At 44.5% G+C, this 25,027-nt stretch overlaps 1 protein-coding gene across 2 annotated transcripts in view; it reads left to right on the forward strand.

Annotated features, from left to right (window-relative positions):
- The window catches only part of LOC147426088 (uncharacterized), a 52,186-nt gene extending 28,102 nt beyond the window's left edge, over nt 1–24,084 (forward strand). The window contains exons 2-9 of one of the 2 annotated variants that reach the window (XM_086498733.1): nt 1,838–1,937; nt 2,017–2,137; nt 2,268–2,389; nt 19,047–19,168; nt 19,251–19,410; nt 23,402–23,426; nt 23,527–23,562; nt 23,769–24,084. In XM_086498733.1, the coding sequence (XP_086354859.1) occupies nt 1,838–1,937; nt 2,017–2,137; nt 2,268–2,389; nt 19,047–19,168; nt 19,251–19,410; nt 23,402–23,426; nt 23,527–23,562; nt 23,769–23,828 (746 nt within the window). In that variant the 3' untranslated portion in view covers nt 23,829–24,084. Of the gene's footprint in view, nt 1–1,837; nt 1,938–2,016; nt 2,138–2,267; nt 2,390–19,046; nt 19,169–19,250; nt 19,411–23,401; nt 23,563–23,768 lie in introns of both variants that reach the window. The other variant, XM_086498732.1, reaches the window with a different exon arrangement.
- The last annotated feature ends 943 nt before the right edge of the window (nt 24,085–25,027 follow it).

Genomic DNA, 25,027 nt, shown 5'->3' on the forward strand with positions numbered 1-25,027 from the left:
CTGTACATTGGTCAAATGAAGAGCCCACTAGAGGGGCATAACATACTGCCAAAGGGGAGAGAGAGGGCAGTGCGTAGCGTGCAGGGCATCACTCCTGGCACCGCACTGTGCATAAGAGGGAAAGCAAGCACTCCATAGCTCTTAACGTGTGACAAAATCTGAAAATGAGGCTCTCTCCTCTTCAAATTCAGCGCCACTTCTTGTTGCATAAGGCAAGTGCACCAGAAGGTGCCACTTGGCACTTTTACAAGCATTTTCCCGTTTCGGGGTTGCCGCCTAAAAATATCCCAACGGGTTGCCCAGTTGACTTCACGGCAGAGTAAGAAAATGTTCCCTTTGTCATTCCGGAGGTAATGACGCCAACACATTTTCAGGTCCCAAAATAGCAGTTCCCTAAATTTTAGGAGATGCTGCCATTGTATCTTTCTAGGTCATCCGACCCTCTTTGTACACTGCGGCCACATCCAGAACTGAAATGTAGCCTCTGTAGCAAAGGATTCCACTTTGGCTAGTCAATGACCCCACTTGGCTAACCATAGTCCTTGTCCAACCTTAGTGCTCTCTTGCCCTCAGGCCTGGACTCCCTCTGGACAGTTCCACACTAGCTATGCAATGCAGGGCAGTTAGATTTCCCGAGGGGTGTTTCCAAAAAGTGAAAGTAAATAGATAATAAGAAAGAAATCAACAAAAAGGATAGATAGATGTCACACGCTGGTGACACAACCCCTAGCATTTCCAAAACCCCAAGTCGCCCCCCATTTGCATGGCGTTTTCAGTAGATAAAGCACCAACAGATTTCAGCCTTTGACCACCTAAAGACCAACAGATTTCAGCCTGCAAAGATCAGCCCCCATCAGCGTTTTTGGTTCCAGACATTTTCAGCCATTAGCGTTTTTGGGACAGCAGCAGTTTGCATCAGATTTCAGCCTGTAGCGTTTTTGGACAGCAAGACAAAAGCAGCCAATTCCAGACCTTAGATCGGTCTCGTCATCCCCGTCGTTGTCATCGATCTAGCCTAGACTTGCATCAGTCACATGCATCCACTTTGTACCAGTTTGTGCAATCAATAGTAGACCACTCTCGCCAACGAGAGTGGGGCCTTCGGAGGAGGGTTTTTCAACGTCTCTGGTGTCGTATTCTCTTCTCTCTCTATCTCTCAGTCTCATACACTTGCGCGCACAGTGTCCATTCACTTTGTTCGTATTCATTGCACTCTCTCATTAAGAACGGAAGGCTCTCCCTTCCATAAGAACAAAAGGAACCTTGAGCACAGTTCGGAGCACTCATCTTGAGCAAAGTTCAAACATTCATTCCGCTGCACCTTACATGAGCAACGGTGCATAAACCAGGCTGCCGTGGCAGCATTTCTGCTTGGTCCGTTCAAACATCAGGTCATATCTGTACAGCCTGATGACATGGCAGAACCAGGCGCATAAACCAGGCTGCCGCGGCAGCATTTGTGCTTGGTCTGTTCAAGCTTCAGGTTGGTCCATTCGGTTTAAAACAGTCACTCTTCTAAATGATCTTTAATAGTGCGTGTGCGTGTGCGCACACCCACATGCACTGGCACGCACCACGAGCATAGTCGAGAATTGAGACGAGAATTAATTTTCCAGTAAACATGTGAAATTTGCTTTCCAGGTCCTATGTTGCAAGGCCTTCCTTTCTTACTGTTTGTTTTTTGTAATGGAAATGTTTACAAATCATTACATGTTGGCTGGTTCATTATTTCTGCTGCAAGTTTTATTAATGACATTTGCTGTGGTTCTTTGTTTGGTTTCATAATTTTAAGGATACAACTTTACGAACCTTTTAATGCCCTGTGGTGGGTCTTCAGGGATTCCAAATACACTGAACGTGATTTCAAACTTTCCATACTTGATAATTGGTATTGTGGGATTAGTGCTATGCTTTCATCCCACCTATCTGGGATTGAGGTATTGATAAGGTGGTTTGGTTTCATTCATGAGTTTTAGTTGCAAGAATATTGAAATCAAATGCTTTTATCTTTTACAGTTCAAAGGGTGAAGTATGGGGATTTGCATTTTTCTATATTGGGATTACAGCTACAGCTTTCGGATCTGCGTATTATCACTTGAAGCCTAACGATTCCACTTTAGTTTGGGATCGCCTCCCTGTAAGTTCTGAAATCTTTAGTCAACTTCAACGTGTACTCATGTTGTTTTATCATCGCAACGCTTTCTGTTTGATGTTACCAGCATGTAAAGGTTAGAGTCTTAATGCTCTTAACGAAATTCTAATTTCAGATGACCATTGCGTTCTCGTCAATATTGGCAGTATTCATCATAGAAAGGATAGACGAGCGAAAGGGAACTATATCACTTGCTCCACTTTTGTTTATTGGTGCTGTTAGCGTTGCATATTGGAGGTATGTATCTGACCTTTCTGGTTGAAGATATCTGTGGAATTGACATTTTCTGCCTCAATTGACTCACGTTCTTCTAGAATAAGCTATTCATAGAGTATTTGTTGTTTTGTACAATTGTTGATTGTTTTGGTTATGTGCTTTTTTGTCACAATCATTGATTCTATTGTCATTTCAGTTGGATACTACATTGTTGTCCAAATGCCCCTTATTAAAGGTCACCTTATGTTTGGCCTTGGCACAATCCGAACAACCGTTTTAATCAATGTCATTGAATTGTCTTGTGAGTCGTAATGAAAGAACCATCTTTATACCTCTTTTGAAAGAGATTCATAGAAACATAGCAAATTCCATATTCTTTCCTAAACACTCGTCTGCCCTGTCATTTCTTTTGTAATATCTAGAAGATGTCTTTTTAAGGCAAGAGAATAGCAAACTTTAGCAATTTACATGTATGTTATGATGGGTGCTTTACTCCAAAGCTTCTATCTAAGCATAGTACATTGCTTTGGATATCCCTAAAGCCAATGGCCTCAAGGTATTTGGAGAATTACTAGAAAATCATGCTACTTCATGATCATTGTCAAAATAAGTGCTTGCTAACAGCAGTTTTTTCTTCCCTACATGGGATTTGGTCGCATCCTATAGTTTCACAGTGCTCATTTGTGAGGAGGTGTTCTGAGAGGGGTTGAAACCTTTCCGTACGTTAAGAACAGACGGTGAATCACTATAGCAGACACTTCAACTTGAAGAGAGAGAGAGAGAGAGAGAGAGAGAGAGAGAGAGAGAGAGAGAGAGAGAGAGAGAGAGAGAGAGAAACCAAATACAAGAGACACAGCGGAGTTCCTTCCCTAGAAGCGTTGGCCCTCAAGACGAACGCCCCCAAAGGGTATTTCTTTTATGTCGCAAAAGATGGCCAATACAAGTTGGTGTCACAAGTGCTCAAGGCCTTCTTGATTGTCACGAGTGCTCAAGCCTTTGTCGTCTTTAAGAAAGCTCAAAGCCTTGATTGTCTTCACAAATGCACAAAGAGAGATCGCCCAAAAACTGATGCTCCATTCTTCCTCCTTACATGCCCTCGAAGGAGTCTTTATATAGGTACTTGCCTAACTTAACCTTTTGAGTGCCCCTGACCCTTGGCTTTCTAATTGTCGGGGTCTTTGGCTTTTCAATTATCCAATCCCTTGGCTTACAAAAAGAAGGGCTGATTTGTGTTATGCGCCTCACATATCCCCCGTTAGAAAATAGTAATCGTCCTTGATTACATCTGCAAAATAGAACAAGGGTAACACAACAATATCTATCAATTAATCAATCATTCATGTACATGCATCAATGGTACAAACCACATGGCATACATCACATGTATCTGTCTTGAACAAGTCTATCTTGAACTCCAGGGATGTCTTTGATGCAACAGAATCAATCAGATTTCTATCCAGCCATCATCCCTATCATAACTTTCGATATCTTGGAGTATCAATATTAGCCATCAGATCCAAATCTCACCGATATCTGACGGATGTTTTGATGCACTAAAACCACATACCTAGTTTATCTCATCCAAATTGGAACTTTTGATGCTCTAGGTTTTTTTTCCCCAAGAAAAAAGATCCTTCTATTAGTTAATAAAACTGCCCATTAGGCTGTAAGCTGCCCCAACAAGAGGGGGACTGCATCAGCATGAGGCCTAATGAAATAATGAGATATATACAATGACGGCTAAATCATGATATGGGAGGAGGAAACAACCACATAGGTGGCCGGTAGTGCTATGTAGGAGCCCCATGGTTCATGGTGTAGAAAGGCCTTGGATGCCAAAGTCGTAGGAATGCCTTGCGGTGCTCCCACATACACGAGCTGCCCTGCAATCTCTCGAACGGACCTCGATGTGTGTGGATCTATATCTCATACAGTCTCCATCGGTGGGATGAGATGGTCCTCGAAGATGCGGAACCAACGGCTCTCCATATGAACAAGAGAGTCGGGCTGCGGATACGCTCCCATTAAATCTCTCTATCATTGCTCTATTCTTGGGGTGGAAGTCTATAACAAGCTGGTTGAGGACAGTTCAAAACGAAGTGCTGGGCCCGTGAGGGTGGACCCTACGACAGGGTTGGCATCGACCATAGAAAACCTGCTACGCCATGGGGCAGTCCCATAGACAATGCCTCCATGACTCAAGTGGGTGATCACATGCGGCAGAGCTCGTCGGATGGCCACTGTAGAGGAACCAACTCCCCACTGCGGTAGGTCGATGGGCCACAAGCCACCGGAACATGGTGACTCTCCTCCACTGCCTGTTGTCCCACAAGTGCTCCCAAAAGTTTGTAAGGAACTCAGCTGTGAGACCCTCCTCTTGCCAGTGATCTGCTGTAGCCTGTAGTAGAGCGGGCCTCTCTCCGAACAACCAGCATGTGACGTTCTAATTGTGCTGTGTATCGGAAAAAAGGGATCCCTGGGTGATCAGTCGAATTGATAGGGTCCTGCCAAAACCACTCCCCAGGGTCCCACTGCAGTCGCGACAGAGGGCGACTCTCCCAAGCCTAGAGCCTCCAATGTCCAGTCTCAAGATCTGTCGGGTCAGGATCAAAGCACACATCCTCCGTGTAATGCCCACAACTCGAATTTATCAAAAGCAACTCCTTGCTACCTTTGGTGCCTCAGTAGCAACTCTGTGAAGGCGACCCTCTCACTGAACCTCAAAGAACATGCAAAGGCATGGATCAGAGTAGACGCGAACTGCACTGACGACCTCAAGGTGAGTAAAGGCCCTCGCCGGCTTGAGAGGCGTGTGCCACTCTGCTGGTATAGCCTCGACGATGTCCGAACACATGCTCTGTACCCCCCTCATGCGGTGTAGCTGGATGCGCAGACTCTCCTCAGGAACTACTGTAAACTGCAACTAGTCTCCGAGTGTGCGAGCCGGACCCTCTGCCATGGGACCACATGAGACATGGGGTCTACTGTCAACCATGTGACCTCGTTGTGTAGTGATCAACGGGTTCCATGTGTCAGACACCTCAAGCGCTCTGCAGTGCATGTGGGTTGATGCTGCTCAAGTCCCCCCCTTAGGTGCTCCCACGACCGAAGTAAGCTCAATACAAAATGGTCCTCCCATCTCTTGCTTAGGCCCACTCTGCGTGTCTCTGTGAAGATCCAACGAGTGGAGGGGCTCCAAGGGCCACCTATCTGTGGAACTTGACCTTTGATCCAATGTAACAAAAAGCTCTTTCTACTTCTAGGGCTCCTCCGCTAGAGAAGACCCCTGACAATGAGCTTCCCAAGGAGGGCTCTACTCTGCCGTGCTGGATCGATGATACCCAGCCCCCCTTGAGAGCAAGGTAAGGTGATGACTTGCTAGGAGACTTTGGTCCGAGTTGACTGCATGTCTCTCCCTATCCGGAGAAAGTTCCTAATCAGCCTCTCTAGCTGGCTGATACAAGAGCTCAAGAAGATCCAAAAAGATGTGATGAACCACATGGTGGCCAAGTGCATGTGGTTGGCCACAACAACTAGCAAGAGAAAGCCTTGCCGAGCTCCAATGTAACAGCTTCTTCCTGATGGCTAGGAGGAGGGGGGCAGTCTGTTGCTCTGGTGACAAGTCCAAGCCAACCTGGCAGTCAAAGGAGGGATCCAACGAAAGCCCTCTCTAGACATCTTGTTAGGCATGGGAGCATCACCATCCCAAAAAGCAACTGTCTTTCGCCAGTTGATCAATGCTCGCGACGCACAACAAAACACCTCCAAAGCCTGCTCACACTTGTGCAAATTGGCCTCACAACCCTCCAAAAACATGCTGGAGTCATCGACAAACTCAGTGTCAAGAAGCTCCTCTCCTTGAATGGGTAATTGTAGACCACGCAAACCAACCTCCCGTGAGGCCAAAAATTTGCTCATCACCTCTGCGTAGAAAAGAAACAAGAAGGGGGCAAGAGGAAAGCCCTACTGTACTGAGCATGTAAGCATGAAGCGTTCCCCTCGACCTCCTGCTAGCAACACCCGACTTTGAGCACACCTGTAGAGAACAGGCATCCCTCTGATCTATGCATCTGAAAAGCCTATCTGCACAAAGTGCCCTCGAGGAAGTCCCAATCAGCTCTGTTGTAGGCCTTCTCAAAGTCGAGAAGGAGCACCACAAGATCCCCTCTTCACAGGCGGGCGAGGGTAGTCGCCTCCCAAAAGGTGAAGATGTTGTCAAGGATACTACGCTCCTTGACAATGTGCATCTGAGTCTCATGTATGATGCTCTCAAGTAGTGGCTGAATTCTCAAACTTAGAGCCTTTGCAAGAATTTTGTAGGCTGAGTTGAGAATGGTGATGGGTCGCCACTATCGAATCTCATAAGGAGATCTTCCCTCCTTGGGGATGAGGTAGATCAAACCTTCGCTCATACTATCAGGCATCTCCTTAGTGTGCAAAATGTGCTGGTATGTGCCACATAAGTCTTGTCCAATCACCTCCCAGCACTCTAAGAAAAAACTGGGAGTCAAATCATCCTCTCCAGGGCAACTACCATGAGGGAGTGCTTTGAGAGCCTCCTAAAGCTCCTCTAACAAGAGAGGGCTCTCTCTCTAGCATCTATCGCATCTCCTCAGTGACAAGGCAAGGCATCTGTGCCCACACCTGTTCTCTGCATACATCCCTCCGACAGCACTATATCCATAGTCACTCAATTTGATCCCTACCACACAATGGGAAGGAGAAACCAACCGTTGTGTCTAGGGCCTCTGCCCCTCTGGTTGCTAGAAACAGTGTACGGACTTTGAAGCAAGCCGCCTCAAGGTCGGGAGAAGAGTTGCGAGAAAACGTGTAAAGTCGTAGTCGAAGAAGTCCTAGCGGCGACGAATGTCAAAACTGGTTAGCCCACGAGGGACTGCCGCAAAGGGTGATGCCTGCACCGGCAAGGGCATTCGCAGGTATGGTTGCTCCTCTGGCACCAAGCGGCTCGTGGCAAATGCAATGTCAAGAGACCTCTGAGCTGCCGAAGTGTGACTATCCCCTGAGCGGCGGCGGGGTATGGGAGGATACAGGCGATGAATCATGAAACGAGGGGGATGGGAGAGATGGAGGTGGAGTAGGTGAAGGTGGAGGCAGAGAGGTGGGAACAGTAGGCGGAGGGGGAGGAGGAGGGGCTGTCGGTGGCGAAGCTGAGGTGGAGGGGGTATCCGCCAGCTCATCCTGATTAAGAGGGTCGAAACGGTTTCTTGAGGAAACCCATTGTTGTTGGCCTGGTGCAAGCCTACCACCAGGGACGCCAAGTTGGCGTGTCTATCCCTAGCGACGATGGTCACGAACCTGTTATCAGCCCTCTTCTGCTTGGGCACGTGTATCGGACGAGGTACTCGCGTGTGCTCCCTGCGTCTCTGCGTGCTGAGCCTAGCCAACCTTAGTAGGTTGGGTCTGTGTTAAGGGTCGGGGCCTCCTTCGTGGACAGACCTTCGCAAGATGGTCCATCTGTCTCTACAAATGAAGCATTGATTCGGGAGCCCCGAATACTCCACTCTCTGATGGAGCCAACCACCACTCACCCGAGGTGGTAGAACTACCTTTGGGAGTGCGTGGGTATCTCGAACCAGAACACGTACCGTAGGTATGCTTGCTGCCTTGACAGCAACAGAAGCTGCCGTGCGTGGTGTCTCCAATAAGGTCTCAATCTTGGAACTAATTCTAGAGAGAAGCGGGAGGTACTCTCTCCTCAGGCCAACAAATTTGCTTCCTTGGCAATAACATGTGAAGAAGGGTCAAAACCATGGCGCCATTGTCTGAAATGAGCCTTGATCGCTCGGATTGCAGGGCTCATCAAGATGACCTTGTCAAGCATCTCAGGAGTCTCAAACTCTATCTGGTAGTATCCTCGCCCGAGAAGCTGTATGTCGATGATCTTTCCCACCTCTGCTAGCAGACGGGCCTGTAGGAGGTCGCCTACCTCGCCTCTACTGGGACGAATGTCAATGATCTTGCAGATGATAAGAGGAGGCCTGAAGGTGCTCCACCTCTGTTGCAAGGCTCGCTTGCTCCGATGGCGACAAAGCAAGTCGGATGGTAGGCTCGGCAGAGTCGGACGAGGGGGCTTCATCTGAGTCCCTCTAAGGCAGAGCACAAGCCTCCATCTGCGTTTGCGACTACGAGGAAAAGCGAAGGGGGCCGAGGCTCCCGCTAAATCGAGCACGGTGAGCGTGACCAAGTAGCAGGGGATGAACCCCCACGGAGAGAAGCGGCAGAGCTCGAGGGCGACGCGAGCAGGGGGCGCAATAATAGCAACAAGCTCAGTGTTTGCACTTGATGCACTAGATTTATCCATACTAATCATCACATCTAGTTCTAACTCGATTTACGGATATGTTTGATGAATTAGTACATCATCAAGATAGAATGTTGCAAGCATTCGATCCAATTACACTCAATCAAATAGTTAGACATCAGTCAAAATGAGAGAGTAAATCATTCTTGTTTCAACTTTCATCAAAATATATAGTGATGGCAGAGTGCCGTCAGCTCGGCACCCCTGAAAAGATAACAACCGGTCAGTAAAAACCACTATCAATCATTTGTGTTGATCTGTGACAAGAGAGTGGAGTAGCTTTCCCCTATGCAACAATTCCTGCACCAAACTCAACCGCTAAATCATTATGAACTCTTGGTGGTATTGTAGGAGCCAATCCAAAAGCCTCAAGGTAGAGCTCTAATAATTGAGTATCTGCCAAGTCCTCCATCCATTTGGCATCCAAGGTCAGATAATTCCGAAACTTGACAAAATATTTTTGGATTAGCTTTGCTTTAATCTTTCTTTCCTTGTGTGCTAGTATGTGTTCACGTTGAAGGATTTCCTTTGTTTCCTCAACTTCAAGTTGCTCATCAACAATCATATCCCCTGGCACTTGTCCCTTGAAAGGACGCAGAAGACTCACATGAAAAGCATTGTGAATTCAGAATCTTCCAAAAGATGTGGCAGCTTCAATCTGAAAGCAACATCATTGATTTGCTCACTGATCTGGAAAGGATCATACTCAGCTTTTGATAAAGCCTCTCTTTGTCATTTTTCTTTTTGAGGCATGCTTTCTTAAACTTGAGTAGCACCCAATCATTCTCTTTAAGCTGCAGGTCTTTGCGATGCTCATCGATTGCCTTTTTGTGTTTTTCTTGGTTTGCAAGGCCTCCTTTATCTTGGACAATGAGGTGTCAAGATCCTCCACAAAGTGATCTGCCTCAAAAATCTTATCTTTGGTGCATAAGATAAGCGGAATTTTCTTACCACCTTCAACAATGTTAAAGGCCCCGGACTATATTGCTATGATAGTGTGTAGCGAGTAATTGATGGTGAATGCTCAGGATGAGTGTTCGGTGTGTACTCAAGGTTCCTTGTACTTCACGAGAGTTCCTTTTAATTCATGAGAGATGTGCAAAAGACTAGAGAAAAAAACGAGAATGATACTGTGAATGAAAGTTTTGTGTGTGAGAGAGAGGGGGTGGGAAGACCGATAGCAAGAAAAACAAAAGGTTGGGTTTGTTTTCTTCCTTTTCCAAGCTTGATTACAATCAGTGCCTCTTCTCCTTCGTTTTTGCCCTTTCTCCGCCAGTGCTTCTTCTCCTCAACGAGCTCTCCTGTATGGCCCCTCTTCTCCAAAAACGAGATCCCCCAAATGCGCGCGCGCACGCGCGCGCGCACACACACACACACACACACACACACACACACACACACACAGAGAGAGAGAGAGAGAGAGAGAGAGAGAGAGAGAGAGAGAGAGAGAGAGAGAGAGAGAGAGAGAGAGAGAGAGAGAGAGAGAGAGAGAGAGAGCCACCCCCCCCCAAGAAGGTATTCGCTTTAGAATGCACAAATGCTCATACAATGGTGCTAGATGTTGAGATGTTGATGGAATCTTGCTACTGATGCTTGGATCTGAGAGGCTAAGGACTGCAAGTGCAAAATGCTAGTGTGACGGGTTTTAGGGTTAGGGTTTCTACGTTGAGGTCATAGACGCATCGGTCCAATGCGTTCGTTTAGCCTGCCCCCGACTCACTCGCCCTAGGAAGTTGGTCCATGCCAATCTCTTTATCAAAGCCAAAATTCTCTGTGTCGCGATGAGTTTTCTCTAGGTGATAGCTGCATCTGCATGTCATTTGTGTGATGTTAGGACATTTGAGTGACCTTGTCTAGGACTTGATTGTGATTTGCAGATTCTAGCCGATGGACCTAAAACCTAGAGGAGAGAAGACATACCAACTTATGGGTTCTTGTCGAGGGGCCTAAGTTATTAATAGGCAGAAAAGGAAGAGTTCTTCCAACTTATAAGTTCCGCCGAGGGGCCTAACCTAATAAGAGAGGACACACACACACACACACACACACACACACACACACACACACACAAGGCTGGCGTAAAAACCTGATGACGTGGCACATTAGTACACTCACATTTTACGGTCTAGGATGACACATGGCAGATTGTACTGACTTTTCGTGATTTGCCTTGATAGGCCGACGTGGTAGGTTGTATGAATTTTCGCTTTTTACGTTGGGCAGATTTTGGCAAGTCCTTGCGTAAGCTTTTTGGTGCGGTTACTTTTGGTTTCAAGTGCTTTCAAAAAATCTACTTCACAAGCAATTTAGCAACATGCAAGATAGTATCAGTCTTCGAGATTCTTATGGAAATGGTGATGGAGAGCTTGCACCACCTCCATATAATACATACATAGAGTGTCACTATTTTCTATGCTTTCGGGGCTCTACTTTTGGGCATCTCTTGTAATTTATAAGTGCCTAGAGGGCCACTTCCATGTGGACGCAGAGTCTCGCAGAGAGTCGGACCCTCCGGAGTTGTACTTTGCGAAGTGTAACAATAAAGGAATACCGAAAGGGGCGCCAGTCTTTAGGGCCAACTGTCTTGGCTTGGAACTTCGTTGAGTCGTGTCATCTTTCTTTGATATTTAAGTGTCTGAAGTGTTAAAGTGTGAAGTTTGCAGTTATCTTTGTGTTTCCGTCCAATCACTCACCGGAAGTGGTTATAGTGGTATCAGAGCCAGAGTTACCCGGAACAGGAACATTGACATTATCGCCCTTCCCAGAAGAGAAACCCAAATCCTTGATCTTTCACGCAAGATACCCCACGAACTGGTACAGTCTCCAACACCTCTACTCGAGGGTTGACTCCTGATGAGATGGCCCAATACAGATAAGAAGGAAGGTGTTACAAATGTGGCCTTCACGGCCATGTTGCCTGGGACTGCTCGGATGTCACGTGACACATCCAACCCTATGTGTCCGTGGACAAGCTACAACATGTCCAGGGTTCAGTTCAATCAAGTCAGTCTAGAATAGGAAGTGATCTGACACTTTTGTGAGTCTGTTCGCAGACCGTGCATGACCAGACACTTAGATTAGATGCATATCCTCCGGTTGCACACAACATGATCATCAACATTCCCATCAGAATCCATCAAAATCCATCAAGGGAATTTTCCAGTGCATTAAACCTATTTTCCCTATTTTTGACATTTTTCACTTATTATTTTTAAGTGACGCTTGTTGGGAACTAGGTAGGGCAATTTTGCTAACATAATACATAAGGAAACCAGAGCTAGCACTTTCAGGCAGAAGAGGCAGCAGGAGCACTTGCTCAACAGGCAACTTCTCAGCAGAACCCCCAAGAACCCTAGCGTTTTTGCTCCCTGCAGATGGGCTAGCGTATTTGGACAAAACCTCATATCAGCCGGCGTTTTTGCTTTGACAACAGCTTGGCGACAGCAAGAAGCAGCAGACTCCCTAGCGTTAGCAGATTCTCCACAGCAAGACCATTTTCAGCCCTAGCTTTTTTGCATCTGCAAGACACTTAAACGTTTTTGCAGATATTCGTGATGGAATCCCCACAAGCATCAGCGTTTTCAGTTTTCAGCAGTTAGCACCCGTAGTAGAAGTCCCAAACCTCGCAGATCTCACCTTCCCGCAACAGATCCTCGCCGCACGGTCAGATTCCGCAAGGTTTACAAATTCAGCCCAGAAAACGCAGATTTCAGCATCTGCGTTTTCAGCGCGTCGTCGTCGCATCGGCACCATCGACATCGTCACTGACATAGAGTCAATATTCAGTAGATAAAGATTTGGAGATTTCAGCCCTTAGCGTTTTCAGATTTCAGCCCGTCCCGTCGTCGTCCTCATTGTCGTCGACATTGTCGGCAAGTCCAAGCATTGTAGAGATTTGTGCAATCATAAGTAGACCGCTCTCGCCATAGAGAGTGGGGCCCTTGGAGGAGGGTTTTACAACGTCTCTGGTGTCGTATTCTCTTCTCTCTCTATCTCTCAGTCTTATGCACCTTCATTCACAGTGTTCATCCACTTTGTTTGTGTCCATTGCACTCTCACACTAAAGAAACGGAAGGCTCTCCCTTCCGTAAGTAAAAGGAATCCTTGAGCACAGTTCGGAGCACTCATCTTGAGCAAAGTTCAACATTCACTTCCGCTGCACCTTACATTGGTATCAGAGCTTTGGCAGTGTTCTGTATCACTCAAGGAAAGAACCACAAAAACCACATAATTGTTTTTTGCTTGTTGAGGTCGCACGAACCCAAGTTCACTTGGTGTGTCGATTCCTAATCGTGTTTTGAAGAGTGACAAGAAACCCAGGTAAGAAGGGCTTGTCCAGCCTCCCCTTGTGCCTCTTTTCACTCATTGAGAGCGGACCGTGCACTTAGCGGCCGGCCAATCAACGTGAGGTGGGAAAAAGCAACCTTGGTGTGAGCGCAAGGCCGCCAAGGGTGCGCCCCCGGAAAAGAGCAGAACTCGGGTGAAGAGAAGATCCTTCTCTAACACTGATTGCAAGTGAAGGAAGAACCTCAAGAACCTCAAGACCCGCAAGAACCTCAAGAACTCAAGAACCCCAAGAACCAAGACCCCCAAGAACCCAAGTTCCTCGTGAACTTAAGAACCCAAGACCACAAGAACCCTCGACTTCAGTGGATAATCATCACTCGAAGCAGAATGGATACTTCACTTGGAGGTGATGAGCATGAGAGAGGCGAAGAAGAAATTTTCCCACCAGGAGGTTTTTCTGACTCTCCCCTTTTCCCATCTACGCCAAGGATTGCACCAGATCCTATGGAGGCTTGATGCAAGACGATGATGGACATGATGACAACGTGGCATGAAGCAAGAATGGCAGCCATGGAGCGTGAGCGCGAGCAATTACGTTGGAGGCCAAAGAATTTGATCGCAAGTACGCAGAAAGAAAAACAGAATTGGATCGCAAGAACGTTGTTTATTCTTCCTCTCTCATTTCTAATGTGCAGACGAAGATTGAAGAGATTCGGGAAAAGGAGACTCTCTTAGTCTCTTCTTCTCCAAAGCACGACACATAGGATTTGCATGATAATGATAAGTATGATGATTTGCATGATCAAGATGTGATTATTCACAAGCATGATGATTTGCATGATCAAAGATGTGATTTCTCACAAGCATGACGATTTGCAGGAAGATGATGTGATTGTTCACAAGGATGATGGTTTAGTTGATGCTTTTTCTAGCGAAGCTAACCTCGTTGCAGATTCGATCGATCACGAAGAATCGATCTTGGCTCTTGAGTCGAGGTCCAAAGAACCCCTTCAGGAAGTTTCGATCCCTCACGAAGAACCGATCTTGGCTCTCGAGCCTAGGTCCAAAGAACCCTCACAGGAAGTATTATGTGTTCGCATGATTAGTTAGCACGCATTGTTCGAGTGTTTTATTTGTGATCGTTTCCTGTATTTTAGTCAACGTCTTTATGTGATCCCTTTCGAAAGGCATGCCATATTGTACGTTGAGTACGTTTCACTCATGAATGAGCATGGATGTATGCGAATTATTCATGAAAAGCTGAAAAGTATGCATTCAAGGAAGTCACATTCCATGTCTCTTCCTTGGTACGACACAGTTGTAGAAAGAGCACATGAAAGTATGAGCACTAAGCATGGACATTTCCATTGTGAATTGCCACAGTTGATTGATTTAGACCAAGATTTGATCTCATTGTTTGTGTGTGTGTGGTGAACGGTTTGGCACTCCGTCTCTTTGTCCAACTCCATTGCATGCATAGTCTTTGAGGAAGACAAGATTTTTTCCAGCCACTTTACATGGAATAGGTATGTTCATGTTTTTGTGTTGGAAGTGGCTTCAGGAATTTTCAGACATGGAGATTCTTGAAGAAACAAGAAGCATGACTCTAGACGAAGTTGAAGCATCGAAGGAGCTACAGAAGCCTTTGTGTCGCTTTCGGCGCGGCCCAAAGAAGCAAGCGTTGCAGACCTTTATGAAGTTCAAGTATCGCACAATCCACACAGCAAAGTGGGCCGGCGAAGAGTCCTTTCCAGGATTCCGGATGTTGTTGGCGATCTCCCTCGCCGCCATACAGTTCGGTACCAGTACCTCACTTTGAAAAGGAGGAGATGTCACGTGACACATCTAACCCTATGTTTCCGTGGACAAGCTACAGCACGACCAGGGTTCAGTTCAGTCAAGTCAGTCTAGAATAGGAAGTAATCTGGCACTTTTGTGAGTCTGTTCGCAGACCATGCATGACCAGACACTTAGGTTAGATGCATATCCTCCTGTTGCACACAGCATGATCATCAGCATTTCCATCAGAATTCATCAGAATCCATCAAGGGAATTTTCCAGTGCATTAAACCTATTTTCTCTATTTTTGACATTTTTCACTTATTATTTTTAAGTGACTTTTGTTGTGAACTAGGTAGGGCAATTTTGCTAAGATGATATATAAGGAAACCAGAGCTAGCACTTTCTGGCAGAAGAGGCAGCAGGAGCACTCGCTCAACAGGCAACTTCTCAACAGAACCCCCAAGAACCCTAGCGTTTTTGCTCCCTGGCAGATGGGCTAGCGTTTTTGGACAAAACTTCAGATCAGCCAGCGTTTTTGCTTTGACAACAGCCTGACAACAAGAAGTAGTAGATTCCCCAGCGTTAGCAGATTCTCCACATTAAGACCATTTTCAGCCCTAGCGTTTTTGCATCTGCAAGACACTTCAGCGATTTTGCAGATCTTTGCGACGGAATCCCCACAAGCATTAGCGTTTTCAGTTTTCAGCAGTCACCCGCAGTAGAAGTCCCAAACCTCGCAGGTATCACCTTCCCGCAGCAGATCCTCGCTGCATGGTCAGATTCCGCAAGGTTTACAGATTCAGCCCGGAAAACGCAGATTTCAGCATCTGCGTTTTCAGCGGGTCGTCGTCACATCGTCGCCATCGACATGGAGTCAGAATTCAGCATATAAAGATTTGCAGATTTCAGCCCTTAGCGTTTTCAGATTTCAGCCCATCTCGTCGTCGTCCTCATCGTCATCGACATCGTCGGCAAGTCCAAGCATTGTAGAGATTTGTGCAATCATAAGTAGACCGCTCTCGCCATAGAGAGTGGGGCCCTTGGAGGAGGGTTTTACAACGTCTCTGGTGTCGTATTCTCTTCTCTCTCTATCTCTCAATCTCAGTGTTCATCCACTTTGTTTGTGTCCATTGCACTCTCTCACTAAAGGAACGGAAGGCTCTCCCTTTCGTAAGTGAAAGGAATCCTTGAGCACAGTTCGGAGCACTCATCTTGAGCAAAGTTCAACATTCACTTCCGCCTTACACCGGAATATCCCAACAATAGAAGATCCCTCTCTTTTGAAACCACAGAAAACAAGAAATCTTGACCCTCAGTCGGATTGATTTTAAATTTGATAGGTGTTCCTACCATCAACGTATCCAATGAACCATATAAAGCTATGGGAAAAGTTAAAGATCAAGACGCCCTTATCCTCTTTGATTCAAGCTCAAGTTAAAAATCAAGACGTCCTCATCTCCCCAGAATTCGCTGCAAGATTAGGTATTGAGAGAAGGTATTGAGGAATACGCCAAGGGGACACAAATTAAGACACAAATGGCTGACCTACACGTCGTCGACACCTTTGGATCACTTCAACTATAAGTTCATACATTTACAAATCCAATTGACTTCTACATTATGGATCTGGGAGGATGTGATGTTCTACTGTGCATGCTTTGATTCTACATGTATCATGCCCGTTTTGACGCTAGAGAATGAACCATCGAATTGAAGCACAAGAACAACGAATTGGTGTTGAACTTCGGTAAGCAAGTTACTCAAGGAGTGCCGACAAACTAAGAATCATGAATCGAAGGAACGAAACTATGAAGAAGGATTGGTGAGAGAATTCTTTTGTACAAATTTATGATTAATAAAGATTATGATCTTGGGTGTGTGCATGCATCACAAGCAAAATCCAATGACCTTTTATAGGCATTGGCTAAGATCTTGGGTGTGTGATCGACATCCAAGCGAGATCCAATGACCTTTTATAGGCATTGGCTAAGAAACTGGCCATAAGATCAATTTTCAGACGCACTCGAGGTGTCTGCAGCTAGCTTTTGAATGCATGATTAAATGATCAATTGTGAGATTTTAAGCTGTATGAATGTTATCAGTATGAGCATTTTTATTGTAACCTGTAATCGAGGACGATTGCTTTGATTTTAGAAGGCGGTATGTGACGGGTTTTATGGTTAGGGTCTTTGCGTCAAGGTCATTGATGCATCGGTCCAATGCGTTCATTTGACCACCCTAGACTCACTCTTCCTAGGAAGGTTGTCCATGCCAATCTCTTGGTCAAAGCCAGAATTCTCTGTGTCGTGATCAGTTTTCTCTAGGTGATTGCTGCATCTGAATATCATTTGTGTGATGTTAGGACATTTGAGTGACCTTCGGGTCTAGGACTAACTTGATTCTGATATGCAGATTCTGGCCGAGGGGCCTAAAACCTAGAGAAGAGAAGAAATACCAACTTATGGGTTTCCGTGGAGGGGCCTAAGTTATAATAGGCAAAAAAAGAAGAGTTCTTCCAACTTATAAGTTCCGCCAAGGGGCCTAACCTAATAAGAGAGGGGAGACACACACACACACACACACACAAGGTTGGCGTAAAAACCTTATGACGTGGCATAGTAGTACGGACACCCGCATTCTACGTTGCATGATGACACATGGCAGACTGTACGGATTTTCTGTGATTTGCGTTGACAGGCTGACGTGGCAGGTGGTACGGATTTTCGCTTTTTATGCTGGGCAGATTTGGGCAAGTCCTTGCGTGTGCAGATACTTTTGATTTCAAGTGCTTTTAGAATTTAAGCTTGTGGGACTCTGCTTTTTGGCATCCCTTGTAATGAATAAGTGCCCAGAGGGCCACCGAAAGGGGTGCAAGTTGTAAAGCGTGTGACACATAACTTGGTTATCTTTAAAAAATAAAAAAAATTCGTTCTTTAAGAGTATATCTTGGAACAGCCTCACCATCCTGTAAGCTGTCATAAATTCTTTGAAAATCGAGATCTATAGCATACTGTTGTCGCATGTCATCGAAATCATGATGAAAAATAGCAATGATTGCTGAAATTTGTGGTTTGCGAGATAAAACATATGCAGCCACATTCTTCTTCCCCACACTCTAAAAATAAAAGATAAAAGATTTGCCTATCTCAATTTTGTCCGACAGCTTCGGTTGTGACAAGAAGTATCTCAAACTCTGATGATCAGCATGAATTGTGAAATCAACTCCAAGAAGGTATTGTTTCCAAGTAAATAATGCATGAAAATTTAGCCGTAATTTGCCCACGTTCCAGATGGTCAATCGTGATGAAAAGTATATGGGCAAATGTGCAATCTCTTGTACTATCATCTTGGAGAGTTAGATAACTTTTGGTGCACTGAAATTTGAATAGAACGCAAAAACAACATCCGTGTCATCCACATCATTGATGTTGCTCTCCTCTTTATCTTTGCATGAGGTTTGATTCTGAAGCCATGGCGCTTGCTACTGTACGAAGAATCCGATTGTTCGTAGAGGAACAATCAATTGAGCTCTGATACCATTGAAAGCATTCTGTACGTCAAGAATAGACGGTGAATCACAATAACAGACACGTCAACTTGAAGAGAGAGAGAGAGAGAGAGAGAGAGAGAGAGAGAGAGAGAGAGAGAGAGTTAGAGAGAGAGAGAGAGAGAGAGAGAAGAAGAAGAAGAAGAAGAAGAAGAGAAACCAAACGCAAGAGACATAGGAAGGCGTAGCTCCTTCCCTAGAAGTGTTGGTCCTCAAGACGAGCGCCGCCAAAGTGTATTTCTTTTATATTGCAAAAGATGGCCAATACAAGTTGGTGTCACAAGTGCTCAAGACCTTCTTGATCTTCACACGTGTTCAAGCCTTCATCATCTTCAAGAAAGCTCAAAGCCTTGATTGTCTTCACAAATGCTCAAAGAGTGATCGCTCAAAAACTGATGCTCCATTCTTCCTCCTTACATGCCCTCGAAGGAGTCTTTATATAGGTACTCGCCTAACCTTTTGAGTGCCCTTGACCCTTGGCTTTTCAATTGTCGGGACCTTTGGCTTTTCATTTGTCCGACCATTGGCTTTTCAATTATCCAATCCCTTGGCTTATAAAAAGAAGGGCTGATTTGTGACAGGGGTATAGATGTTATGATCCTAGTTAGGTCTTGAGAGGTTAGTTTTTATTTCAGTTCTATATACCTTTCTCATGGAGCCTGTGAGTTGCTTAAATTTTTCTGGATGCTTTATTTGGAGAAACTTAGCCATAACAAAGCTACCATGTTCCCTCCACACAGGTTTACAGATGACTTACGTCCTTATGCACTGGTGCAGTTTGGGCCTTGTTTTGCAATTCCAGCAATGGCAATAGCTTTGCCATCCAAATACACTCACTCGAGCTATTGGTTGTGGGGAGCAGGTTAATATATAATATATGTGTGGTCCTGCTTAATACTTGTCTTGCTTTTATAGCATTTACCTTTGTGCCTTGAATTTTGTAGGCTGGTATCTATTAGCAAAGGTGGAGGAGGCAATGGACAAGGAAATATATGGTGCAACTCATCAAATTGTTAGTGGTCATACTTTGAAGCACCTCTGCTCAGCTATGGTGCCAGTTATGGTAACAATGATGCTTGTACGCCGAAGAATTGATGAAGAAAGGTAATTCATTTATAAAGACCCAGATCTTTTGAAATGCTTTAAGTCTAGCAGTTCATATTTTCTAAGCTCTCAACTAGCCATATCACATACCAAAAGAAAAGCAACCTTAATCATCAGTTTGCCTGCTAGAGTACGTGTTTCTACATTACTCACTTGTATATGCATATACATGTTGTCCTGCCTTTTGATGCCAGCCTTTTCTCATGAGGATGACAATGTCTACACATTGTCTGCTCACTTTTTTCCACTTGAAACTCCTACAAGTTTAAGCGTTTGCCCTTGCTTCATCAAGCCCTCGTCGTCTGTGTGTTTATAGACTATTGTGTTGAATTATACTGTTTCGTGTTGTTTCTTATGGAGGCATAGCTGCTTAACATTGTTTCAAAGTGTCTCCTTTTCAGCCATTTTTGTATCGCCCTGAAATAATGGTTGCTAATCAAGTACACAGAGCAAAAATGAAATAAATGAGACCAAAGAAATTTACAACACTCCGATAATGCAATCCTCTATGAAAAGGTTTAGGGATGAAAATGACAACCCTCCCCCCTGTCTGGGAAATAAGGAGAATCCTGTTGCTATCTGTATAGCATATCTCACCTTGCTCCACCTAAGGGGGAATTGCTACATGTGATTTAGAACGAGGACATTTGGGATGGAGATGTCATTCTACTTGGCATTTTATCACGAAGACCAAAAGTCACCATGTTGTTTCCTTTGATACAATTGAGGAGTTACTACAGGATAGGACCTTGGAAAGCTTTGTATCGAGCATAGTTCCTAGGAGACAGATGAGGCTATAGTGTATAGGAGATATTTGGTCAAAACATTTTCAAGCCATACTGCATGTGCCATGGCTTGGCGTGATACCCATTGTCAAGAGAATTTTTACGTACCACCCATTAAGCCATGGTGTGAGTATGCTCAACAACATGTTTGCCGGTGTAGCATGTACTCCATATATCCAGGATTTATAGGTTTCTCCTCTCCCAAATCCATTGAAGTTGTTGGAAATTATGCTTACTTATCCTTGACCTTGACTTCCAGTCTACCGAAGAGCAGAACACATCACCTATCTCATTGGCACTCAAGAAATTTTTTTTTTCTTGAGAAGAGAGATAGGGACATCAGAGATCTTTATTCAAATCATGGTGTGCACTGTGATACTGATCACAAATTACAATGCACGTTCGTCAAACCTTGTGTGTTGGTTGTTCTTTACAACCCTGGAAATCATCGTGAGGTAGGCTCTATACATTAAAATCTTTACATCATTGTGAAGCAAAACGGTGCGAAGACTGGTGCAGGATGGAAACACAACTGTGCTCTTGTTGTGGGTAACATGTGTTAAAGGTGCAGTGGAAAAGGTCAATTGGATGTGATCAAGTCTGCAACCGTTGGAGAAGGAATCTCTCCATCATGGGCAGCGACCAAACCTCGACAGTGACGTGATCAAACCTCCTCCGAAGCAGCCCTGAACTGTGGACCAGCAAGCAAGGCCCATCCAGGCATAGTACGATTATCGACTTCTTCATTGTCACACGCGTTAAGTATGAAACCGTTGGAAACTCTTGATTGGTGGTGAAGGACTTGCAATCAGAGAAACATCATCGATAGAGATGAGATCACCTGCATGAATAGAGAGAAGGGTGGAGTTCATCTTGGAAAGGTAATGGCCCCTAAGGCAAGCACCTGTGGCTGTCTTTCTTTATCGGGATTGATAACTTTAAAGAGGAGCAATGGCTCTCTACTCTCGGAGAATCGTCAGGACAGGTATGTAGTAGACTTTTATAGCTCTTGGAGTTGCTAAAAGCAACTCACTTAAAAACACTTGAATTACATGGTTGGCATAATACTTGGATAAAAGCTGTCCAACAGAAAAGCATCTATGATGGCCACTTGCTACGTCGGTAATTTTTAAGGTGATGTCATGTCATCAAGTTGCAATATAGTCTACCTGTATCTCAGGTAGAATATTTAGGAATGATTATTGCCTCAATTCAGTTTGATTCGGGAAAAAGAGAAGTGCCTTCGACATTTCGAATCCAATTGGGATGGGAAACATCGATTCCTAGAAAAAATCCCTATTTGGGAGGATGTTCCCAAAAATCTACCGCTCCTTATTTATACCTGTCAAAACCGAACTCGAGTAAACATACTACTGCACAGTGCACACCATGTTGGCATGTAGTGATGCTAGATGGTACAAACTAGAATATGCATAAGACACATTTTGTTCAATACTTCCATTGAATGTCACATCCTGGTCTTAGACTCACCCGGATGTCACAACTAGCCATCATATTGTGGTCTGCCATTTCACATCAAACTCATTCAGATGTTTTCAATGCACTTGTCAAACAGAGATGGAATGCTGCAAACATTCATCTCTCCAGTCCTTAGAGGTGTCGTCCTCATGGACATTCGAATTTAATGAGTTTACCGTGACCATAGTTTTTACATACGTCAACCATGCGTCTCAGTCAGGCTAGCATGGAAGCGCGAAATAAGCCCGATTCAGACCCCCCGAAGATTCCATACGTGGAATACCATACAACACCCTAAAACATAGTCTATATATATAACAACTTGCAATTAAAACACTAGAGAGCAAGGGAACCCTCAAGGGTTACACAAGAAAGAGAAGAGCCAGTGTGAACAGGAACTGGCAAAGTTTGAATGAGCAGTCCCTGCATGATGTGGGCAGACTGGGGTCCACCATTTTGATCATATCTCCTCAACCGTGGCTCCAAATAAAGAAATAAAAATAGGAGCAAAAATTTCAGCTCATAAGCTACAACTCCCATATTATATACTTTTGAACCTTGTGTAAAAAATTCACCAAAATAGGGTATCTTTCTGGCAGCAAAAGTCTTCTTGTGGTCCCCTTAGCTTAGACTTCCATTTGATTCCAATGCATCAAAACACCATAGAAAATGTAAAATCTAGCCGAATCAAGGAGTCGGGACAAAGGTCAATAGATACTAGAGCAAAGCAAGAGATGCAAAATATGGAGCCTCCAAAACCAACAAGACTGTAGACTCAAATGACTCCAAATGACTAGAGTCTAGGGCATCGCAACGGGAGGCAGAATCGAAGCGGCTCGTGGGTGAAGAGAGGAGGTGAGACACTCAATGTGAAGATTGAGGGAGCACAGGGCTGCAATTGGGTGAGTAGGTTCAGATTCTGACAGGCGTCCTCACTCATAATGACCCAAGCTCACATTTGAGGCAAAAAAATGCCCACGTGTCAAAATCCCTGCCAAGTGAGAAAAAACGTTTCTCATGTGATCCTCACGCGGACACGCCCAGAAGCCCAGTTGACTTTCCTCACGGGTGAGAAAAAAAACTGTGGTTTACACTGTCACAACAGATTTCACATGCAAGCATTACATAACAACAAAGAACATAGAATGGTGGTTTTCGACACATCAACCCAGTGATGGTTTGTAACAAGGTGAGTCGTGCATTTGACGCATCAATCCGATGTTGATTTGTGCCTCAATTTAGTGTAGTGTTAGTTTATACCAGCCCTCCATGGCCAACACATGTACCATGGTGAACCCTGCCTTTACATTGTTCATACCTATCGAATCTGGTTTGTATGAGGTGTAATAACTTTTCTTTTATTTGTACAACATCAAAAAGAACAAAATATCTTCATATTGAGGATTCTTCTTTTTGAGTTTCTGAGGCTCCCATTACCATCATCAGTGATTAACAGTAGGTATGAACTATGTATAAAATACATGCTCACAAGCACACATGATGATGAGTTTTTATGATGGTGTCTTAGTAGCTTAGTCATTTTTATGCACGAATCACCATGGAGCTGTAAGGCTATGTAGTCTTGTAGAGGGCTACTATAGTAATGTAGGCACGTTTATCCATAACTATATGTTGTGGTTATGGAGAAACGTGCCTTTATCTTGTTTTATCTTGGATTTTGGTGATTCAAAAGACATGACTGATTTCCATTATATTTTCTTCTATAGAAAGAGTCTATGGGAAATTTGGACTGTCCAAGCAAAAACGCATTATTCCTATCAAATGATTAAAGTGGCACTCTATCGAATGAGAAATCAGGGGAGACAGGATTCAAGTCTTCAGGATGAGACAGAAACACTGGTTCAAAAGTCCGATGAAGTCTGAACAGGTATATTTCAAACAGCTGCTGTGTGTCAGAACTCTACTCTGCATCAATTATGCTTTCAAGGCGATGATGTTGAAAGCTCAAATGCTGCATGGGGACCATTAAATGACCACAAAATGGGAATTTTTTGTTCAGAAGCTTATTAGTCTGCAAAGATCTTTGTGTGTGGTCCGTATTCGCTGAAAGGATCATCTTCGTTGGTTTTGCAGAGTGAGATTGGAATACAGGCATGGAATTTTCGGTCACAAGACTGGTCTTCCATTTTTTAGTGGACATCTGCAACTTTGTCGTAAATATATACCAAACATGAAGAGTAGAACTCTTGCATTGAAATGGCTGTCCAATTTCTCATGAGTATACAATTTGTACATACAATCTTTTACATAACGACTTTGCTGACCTTGTGAAGGTACTTGTTCAATGTTGTTAACCTGTGTAACTTGTAAGTCTATTGTCAGAAGCTACCTTATCCATCTTTTGGATATTAAGTTTCAGCATAAAATATTAATCAATGTTCACGTAAGATGGTTGATTGTAACAAATTTTCTACAAGCCACCAGGTCTTTGCTTTGGTATTTTGTGAGTATCTTGTATGATAGAGTGGATGTTTACAATCTCGAGGATGACTATGGTGTTAAGTTATGGGGGAATTTGGGCTTCTCCTAGATTTATCGCATAATTCGAGGAGCCGTTGCAAGCACTCTGTTCGATTCTTACTTCGTATGTTACCTAAGCACTTCAATTCATAAAAAGTGAAGAGCTGATTTTCTGCCTAGATCTCTGTGATGGTACTTATCTCGCCCTTCCATCCTTTTTGTTACTCTAGACATAAATTAAATAGCTGCCTTTGTCACAGATAACAAATTTTTGATTGTGATGATAATAGGTTCACTTTTTTGGCCATTGATGATGCCCTGCTTCAAAGAAAAATTCTTTTTTGAGTGAATAGGTTGGCCAATGGTAAGGATGAACAAGATAAATGGTATCATAGAGCTGAGGGTGCCGAGTATGGCGACAAATGCAGATGTGGGTCCTGTGAACAGGAATAACTAATATACATATCTGGATCTATAACCGTAGACTAGGCACTTGTGGAGAAGAGAGATCACTGAGTAGAAAGAGACAAGACATCTGTGAGAGAGAGAGAGAGAGAGAGAGAGAGAGATTTGGGAAAGGCTCTCCATGTCGATAACATACTGCTCATACAAGTGACCAAGGGTGATCTAGATCTATCCTTGAGGTACACACAACTGCTACTGCCATCTGCTCTTGCACACAAGACCATTGACATGGTCTCCACATGGGTTGCCCTAGCCTCTTGAGAAAGCAAGGCTCTAGCAGGATCTCCTCCTAGCAAGAGAGATGATATGGCGAGAAAGGAACATGTCTCATGGCATAGGTGCCATCTAGAGAGCATGGTACATCTCCTCTGTTGCTTGCGCCTTGGATGTGGTGCTCTATAATTGGG

Source organism: Adiantum capillus-veneris, chromosome 24, assembly GCF_014529385.1.
Source record: "Adiantum capillus-veneris isolate H3 chromosome 24, ASM1452938v2, whole genome shotgun sequence".
Lineage (NCBI taxonomy): Eukaryota > Viridiplantae > Streptophyta > Polypodiopsida > Polypodiales > Pteridaceae > Adiantum > Adiantum capillus-veneris.